Source organism: Triticum aestivum, chromosome 7A (assembly GCF_018294505.1).
Source record: "Triticum aestivum cultivar Chinese Spring chromosome 7A, IWGSC CS RefSeq v2.1, whole genome shotgun sequence".
NCBI lineage: Eukaryota > Viridiplantae > Streptophyta > Magnoliopsida > Poales > Poaceae > Triticum > Triticum aestivum.
In genome coordinates this window covers 147,908,664-147,916,579 of record NC_057812.1, presented here as the reverse complement: position 1 = coordinate 147,916,579, position 7,916 = coordinate 147,908,664, and the positions used below count along the sequence as shown (strand labels likewise).

Genomic DNA, 7,916 nt, shown 5'->3' with positions numbered 1-7,916 from the left:
GTATAGATTCACTCATTTTAGCTTGTATATACTCCCCCCGTTTCTAAATATAAGTCCTTTTAGACATTTAAAATGGACTACAACATACGAATGTATGTAGACATATTTTAAAGTGTAGGTTCACTTATTTTGCTTCGTATGTAGTCACTTGTTGGAATCTCTAAAAAGACTTATATTTGGGAACAGTGAGAGTAGTTCATATTAAAATATCCAAAACATCTTATAATTTGAACCGAAGGGAGTACATATTTGTTTTGAATGTATCTATATTGATGTGTATCTACCGTTCCCGCTACAACGCACGGGGTATCATCTAGTTGATCTGAGTGTCCGTCCCACCTTTGTGCTTGGGCCGTGACATCCTTAGTGGAGATAGGGAGAAGTTAGCAATGAAACTTGTGCTTAATCAAAATAAAATTGCAGATTTTGTTAGCTAACGTGGTAGAACGAAGCTTCGCACGGACCTTTTTTTTCAGCCGGGCTCACAACCCTTTCCATTAATCACTTAATGGGAATATTCCAGTATATATAGTAGTTCAGACACAGCAAGGGAACTAAAACTAACAGAGATAAGGGAGCGGGAAAGGGACGAGCTAGTTGGAGCATTAGCAGGAAACCCGCTGTGGATGCTCAAGCTCGAGGTATCCACCACGCGGCGAAAACCTACTAACATACAAACATCTCAAGACCCTCCTGTGGTTGCAAGACGCTCCTGACGCTGTCGCATATCGCATGCCTTATGCCTGCAGATTGTAACTCTGTTTCTCGTTAATATTGTGTACTTCTTTGGGTATGTCATGTATTGGTAGGCAGTATATCAATGCATCAACATATGGGCAGACCAGATAACTTCAGGAAGAGCAGATAACTTCAGGAAAGCCACGAGCACTGCCTCATTCCACTTCAGCGTGTGTGTGTCGACATACCTGAATGCGCACCAATAATCCAATATCCTTATCGTCGCGGTCTGGGTGCTTTGAGGTGCGAAGAATTCGCAGTTATACAACATAAAAATGTTGGAACAGCAGACTTTTCTTATCTGCAAGAAAAAGGCTGAAACTCTGCTGACCATGAGCAGCAGCAAGAAACAGCCACTAGCTAGACATCAGGCTATACATACATTTGAATAATGTTTATAACATGATAGGTACAAGCAGTTTCTTCTGAAGTACTCCCTCTGTCCCATAATATAAGAGCGTTTTTACACTAGTGTAATGTCAAAAACACTCTTATATAACGAAGGGAGTAAGTCTCAATACTACACATCTTAGGGATTATTCCTATTCAGTCCTATGTAAGCTAAATTCCTATCTATATCTTGCCAGAACATAGGTACAGACTACAGAGTACAAGCATGATTGCGCCATACTAGAATAGGCTCCACTGCATATGGTTGTTCATCCACATCCATGCTCATCATGCATTTCACAAGCTCTGGATGATCTGCTTCAGCGAACTGGAGGTGCCAACGACCACAAGCCCTACCCCGACGACGATGATGCCCACGCAGACCACCTGCTCGAACCCCACCTTCCTGCAGGTCCTGGACCTGATCTTCAGGTAGCAGGCACATGGGAGCAGCATCGTGGCGGTGCCGCTCAGGAATGAGCCGGTGAGCGCGACGGCGTAGGCGAAGTAGGGCACGACGAGCGCCATGATGGTCGTGCTGACGACCAGCGACGTCCTGATGGAGACGCTCACGGCCTTGTTCTTGCCGACGTGGAGGGTGTCCTCGATCGCCTCCGCTATCGGAGTGACCAGCAGCGCGAACTTGGTGAACGGATTGATCAGCGTGGTGTAGATGGCGATGCTGGAGCTCAGGTTCCTCGATGGGAGGTTCAGCGTCACCTGGGACTTCAGTGACTCGCCGTACATCAGGTACCCGACGACGCCCATCAGCCCATAGCTGAGAGTGCAGATGATGAAGCAGAGGAGCAGCACCTGAAATTGGGAAAAGGGAGAAGAGGGGTTAAGCACAAACGTGATTCCTTGGTACTGCAGCTTTATGTAATGGGAAAGTTTTGACAGGATTCCAGTTTCCAGAATCGGAGTGCTGCTACAACATGTATTTTATCCTATCAGTCAAAAAGGTTATACTATTTTGCATTGACTTGGAGCATGTAAAGCAAGATTTAACCATAATAGTTGGGGGAGGCTAGGATTGGTCGTGGTTTCCAACAAACAAGTACTAACCTGCCACACAAAAGTTATATTTGCTTATTGGTCAAAGAACACAAAAGATCGGTGAAAGGGTTTCTGCTTTACTTACTGTTGGGAACATCTTTCTGTTGCTCATTCCAGTGTATATCATGGGGAAAACTGCATGGCCGCTGAAACAGAATGAGTATAGGCTCATGGCAGTTGGAATACCAGCCCAGTGGACAAGCACGCCTCTCTCGTGGAAACCAACACCATCAAATGCTCCTACCCAGATAACAGACGCGATGAGAATGACGGAGGCCACGATTCCTCCAACAGAGACGTACGCAAGCGCACTTAAGCTCCGAAACCATGTCGTTGGCAGAACCAACAGGCTGAAAATCAGAACAAACCCTTGCTTGCCTCCAATCTTGAGCCCAGCAACATGGAAGTCGACGCTTGGAAATAATTTCTCCAAGTTATCACCTTCCAATATCATGAAATCGATTGCCACAAGGTACAGCTCCAGGTACATGAATATTGCTACTATGATTCTTCCTTTCCGGCCAAAAGCCAGTTCACCTATATCAGGATAGGTCTTAACAAGTGAGCTTGAATCTATGCATCTCTGCAGGAGAATCCCAGTGTAGAAGCAGATTATTGCTATGGTTGTGAACATAAGCACGCTCAACCATCCTCCTTGAGACAATGCATAAGGAATCGATAATATTCCAACCCCTGCAAGATAGAAAGTTAATACTGCAAATTAGCAAGGTTAAAGAGGACATATGAGGCGGCACAGGAGTAAGTAAATAGATATAGTATGACTTCTCCAGTCTCATGCTTGAACAAAAACAGAGAAAGAATGGAAGAAACCTGAGAGGGCGTTAACTCCATTGAAGCAAGTTTTGAGGAAGCTCGTCCCAGACTTTCGAGGAGTACTGGTGTCCATCACAAACTAGTAGTGCTGTTGGACTAGACTGTGTTCATTACCTTGCCTTTTAAAGACAAGGGTGGTGCATGAAGTTGGCATTAGCAGAGCACTTTCTTGTGATAACTGACTAGATGTCCATCTCTCAAAAAGAAGGGAGAAAAAAAATGCAAAAAAAGCACTGACTGGAGTTGCAAGGGCGGCAAAGCGGATCTGTACAATGTATGTTCGATTTCTCACTAACAGATATGTACAAGAGGCTGGGGATCTAAGGATACATGCCCCAGAGATTAAGGAAGGAAAGACGCCCATCAAAAATGCATGCAGCAGCCATGCAAAAAGCATGTGAAGTTGCTCCGTCTTCTGAACACATGTTAATAACTAGGATATTTATAGGACCAAGACTTCTGAACACATGATTCTGTGCAGTCTATTGCTCTTTTCCTTGGATTATACAATCCAAATATCTTTAAAGGTAGGCTAGTACTTTCTTCTTTCATGATTGCACGCGCAAAATTTGTGTGATGTCAGGATGCAAGAAAAATATTCAATTATTATCACCCCACCGTAGTGTATATCCATGAATTCGAAGATAACAGAGGTAGAAAACCCGGTTAGCTAGAAACCACTCCCTCCTTCACAAATATAAGATGTTTTGGATAATTCAATATGGACTACATACGGACCGAAATGAGTGAATAAACACACTAAAATATGTCTATATATACATCCGATTCAGAAAAAGGTTAAAACATCTTATATCTATGAACGGAGGGGGTATATACAAATTATTCATTACAGAGAGTGAAAACATATACATACTCAACAGCCAAGCAATGTTCTAGAGGGAAACTGTTACCTAACAAATAATGTGAATAAACCCAGAACAGTAAATTATAAATCAACGTATATAATGACTAAATTCTGAAAATAATAAATATTTAGTCAATATATATTAGTTACTGCCAGTATGGAACCCTTGTCAGTTGGGGTGTGGTGGGAACATGGTGTGCACAGCTGGGAGGCCTGGGTCCAATTCCCAGTCATGTATTATATACTCTTACCTCTCATGTGAAAACAGGGAGTAAGAGGGAGCATGTTAAGACTGCTCAGAGCACATATACAAACCTTGCAGAATAAAAATATGTTCCAACATGAGTAAATTGTAGAAGTTTGAATAATAATAAGCATAATTATGAAGCACTATGTGCTTCATTCAAATCATTACGTACCTGCACCAAGCAGAATGATGGCACAAGACTGTATATGCGGCCAGAACCTCATCTTTTGAAAAATAATGACACTTCCCACTATGTGATGTCTCCATTCTGACGATAACAAAAGTTTGTTGCACCCAGAAAATGTGCCAACCATAAAGCTTTCTGCTACCTTGTTGCAGCTAGCCCTAGCTAATCCATAAAACATCACCTCTCCACTAAATTTGCCTATTCTACATCTGGTGGGATCATATCAAATAATGAGTGCCAAAATAATATAACATATGTTTTCCGCAATCATAAGAATTTCACTCTTTGTGGTTCAACTGCATTATTTAAATCAAAGCAGCTGAAAAAGGAACCGCTTAGTATTTAAGCCACATGGGTGTGCTCTTCAAAGGTGCCAGGCCAAGTATATAAAGCACATTGACTGAAAGATCACAAACATGAGCACTTGAAAAAACATTCTCTTTTAATTCTTTAACAATGACAAATACAAGTTTTGTGCCAAAAGTAAAACACCAACCAGTCCCACGAAAATGTAAGGAATAAGCATTTTGTGTCCAGGGGGGACCACGTCGTTGTTGTGAAAAGTTCCATAAAGTATCACGATACAATGTTCCAAAATTCCAGAGGATCAGTATCATATTCGTTCTTGACATCAAGAATTCAAGATACAAGAAAGACAAGTTGACAGTCTTGGCATAAATGAAGAGTGTAAGAATGAATGTCTTTTCTGGTCCTTGATATCAGGATGAATTTGACATCAAATTTTAGCATTTTTATGCATTACATTTACATCCATGAATTTTGTTAATATTCTTGGAACATTGTATCATGCACTTCTCGCCATTGGAGCGTGGAATAGGGAACCAGTCAGTTTTCCAAGTATCGTTCATCCAAAGGATGTATCAATTAACATATACTGAGTTATCTGTTCTTAGAAATGAAGAGCGGAGCATCAGCAAACACATAGCATAATTCTTAGATATGAAATTGATCGGTTCCAGGGCACTCCGGTGAGGTAACACAAGAGATGACACAGTGGTCTCCCTCATGGTATCCTCTTGAGTCTTCTCAACCTGTTAAAGTTGCTTCGGGTGGTCCACCATGTATCCTCCTCCAGATTCTAAAAGTAAATCTCCATTGTCACAAGTGTCAGTTGCGTACTTCCACACGTATCAGCTCAGTATCACTTTGGTCATAGCTAAAAGCTACAGCATGCATTTGTGTTGCATTAAAGAAAACATATAAATTATGTTAAAAAAAACAGTTGCAAGCAATTTCATTCAGCATTCCCATTGCATATAATTTCTGTCTGGCAATGGAAGTAGAACTTGGTTACATTTACTAATATTACAGGATAGTTCCCTTTATAAAGGAAGGATGCAGACCTGCAGATGGCAAAAAAAGTTGCCACTCCCAGAGATATCCAGCCACCAGAGTTGTCATCAATATAAATCAGCTCTCTGTGAAAGCTAGAGGCATATCAAAGAGAGGGTAAATGAAGAGTGTTCCTCAAAAGAAATAGCACAAGACATGAAAAATGTGCTCAGTTTCTTAAAATGAATGTGCTAACAAGATAATAGAAATAAAGCAATGAAAGCTAGCCAAAGTTGATGGAGGCTGTAGCAGCAAAGAGGTGATCATGATTAGATATCCTTTAATGGTAAAGTTACCAGACCTGTAGCCGAAGATGCTAGGTGCAAAGCAGTAGAATATTAGCTTTTTTTTCTCGAAGGTAAGTAGCTTTGCGTGTGTTTTCGGCCTACATTTCCAACATTTAGGGCCTAAATAGAGTGCAGAAACTTCACATCAACTTTGTTGAGAATAATATGACGCCCGCAGAAATTCCACAACAAAACCTCGTGTTCCAGATTCCAGAATATTATGTTTGGGAAGAAACAGAAAAGAGCATCAAAACCAAGAATACTTCAAGATCGCTTCTGTACTGATTCAAATAAATAGTCAAGTGTGGTTCTTTCTGTATGATAAAGTCCCCTCCGAAGACCATCCCTTTGTGTTTTTTTCTGGTGGGCAGGTGGAGTCTATAATAACAGACACAAATCACACGATTCTGTTAGCCAAATTTGAACAAGCTTTCATTTAGGGCCTATATAGAGTGCACGGACTTCACATGAGCTTTGCAGGGAAAATATGACTCCTGCACAAATTCTTACAATAAAACCTCGTGTTCCAGATTCCAGAATGTTATGTCTGTGCAGTTGGGTGTGGTGTTTTTTCTTTTTCTTTCGAGGTAGGTGTAGTGCTTTCAGAACGTGGTTGTGTCAAATACAATATGTTCTTGGAGAATTGAATAAGCCCCCCTTTGAAGACTATCCATCTGTTATTTTTTCTATTGGGGGGTGGGGGGAGTCTCGGATAATAGAAGCAAATCACGGTTCTGTTGGCCGACTTCGAACAACATTATTATACAATAAGCTTTGATGGAGAAGTTTTCAGAATTATCCTGGTCATGGCAGACCACGAAAGTCCCAATATATTTCAGAGGAAAACTTAAAGGTGAAAGTCAAAGCGAATAGAAGCATGAATGCGCACCTACTCAGCAAGCACATGCTGGTGTGCTCCCCAGCCCAACCCAAGTGCAAGTGAAATCTGTCACCCTGTGTGTGCCTCCCACTGTCGCCGACAGTTCACTCTCTGTCCGAATTCTCGCCAGTTCCTCTCAGATTTTTAATCCACCCTAACATGCCAAGACGCCCATCCACACATTGTGCATCGGCACTAAAATCAGGTGAGGAATTGCGCTGGTACGGGACAGCACTCTGATGGCCCGTCCAGCCAACGAACTGAATTCGTACCAGTTAGGCAGTGGCAGTCACTTACAGTTCAGTTGGCGCCCAGCAGCTCCGGCTCCGGCATCGCTTCCCCGATGTGCCCTCGCCTGAAATACCCACGGCGCGGACGATGGCCGCACGGCGCCGTCGGCCAGCGGCGCCATCCCGACTCGAAACCTGAAACGCACGGGCGAAAGGAGTCAGGGCGCAGAGGACAAAACCAAGCGTTGGCCACACATGAACTCACCGGAGGCAGTGTGAGGGGCAGGCGCTCCGAGGCATCCTGGTGTTCTGGGAGGGAGAGGGGGGCGAGGGGCTCTGTGGCGGCCGCACCGCCGCAGTCGCGGCTTCTATGGCTCCCCGTGAAACGCCGCGACCGCCACTGTGCCGGAGGTCATTCGCTCAGCCGCGGAGACAGATTTTTTTATAGTTTATTTTTGAGAAAAGTCGCGGAGACAGATAAGGCTGCTGCCAATGCATGGGTGTTTAGATGGGGTACTAAACACATTAAATAGCTTAGCAACTGCACTCTCCAATGCATAGATGCTTAGCTTATTGTTGCTAAGCTTACTTTATTTAATGATTTAGCAACTAAAGCTCTACATGTATTGGTGGGCTTCCTTCCTTTAATGTTTTGCCTAGGTTCACGTGCTTAGCATTGTTTCTTTCTGGGGTCATCACACTCATCTCTCTTCTCTTAAATGATTTGCCACGTCAGATTTTTTGCCTACGTGAAAGGCTTAGCACCTGTAAAAGATGGAGCATTGGGAGGGACCTAACACCCGTATTTGAGAGGCCCGTCAGCTCAGCCACGTCACTTTTTTTTTCGAG

At 42.9% G+C, this 7,916-nt stretch overlaps 1 protein-coding gene across 2 annotated transcripts; it reads right to left on the bottom strand.

Moving 5' to 3' along the window:
- Positions 1 to 1,117: 1,117 nt before the first annotated feature.
- LOC123149394 (amino acid transporter AVT1I) lies at positions 1,118 to 7,547 on the bottom strand. Of its 2 annotated transcripts, XM_044569047.1 has the most exons (5): positions 7,333 to 7,547; positions 7,135 to 7,262; positions 3,016 to 5,765; positions 2,270 to 2,877; positions 1,118 to 1,941 (listed from the first exon to the last, which is right to left on the bottom strand). In XM_044569047.1, the coding sequence occupies exons 3-5, from the start codon at positions 3,089 to 3,091 to the stop codon at positions 1,426 to 1,428; spliced, it is 1,200 nt and encodes a 399-aa protein (XP_044424982.1). In that variant the 5' UTR covers positions 3,092 to 5,765; positions 7,135 to 7,262; positions 7,333 to 7,547; the 3' UTR covers positions 1,118 to 1,425. The 2 variants fall into 2 exon arrangements, with proteins under 2 accessions (XP_044424982.1, XP_044424984.1); XM_044569049.1 differs by lacking the exon at positions 7,333 to 7,547 and having other exon boundaries at positions 3,016 to 5,756; positions 7,135 to 7,239.
- Between the last annotated feature and the right edge of the window lie 369 nt (positions 7,548 to 7,916).

Bases quoted from the DNA above. Each gene is read 5' to 3' on its own strand.
- LOC123149394 (XM_044569047.1), bottom strand. From the start codon at position 3,091: ATGGACACCAGTACTCCTCGAAAGTCTGGGACGAGCTTCCTCAAAACT. The intron at 2,878-3,015 runs GTTTCTTCCATT...TCTATCTTGCAG, and splicing joins TGGAGTTAACGCCCTCTCAG to GGGTTGGAATATTATCGATT. The intron at 1,942-2,269 runs GTAAGTAAAGCA...TCCCAATTTCAG, and splicing joins ACAGAAAGATGTTCCCAACA to GTGCTGCTCCTCTGCTTCAT.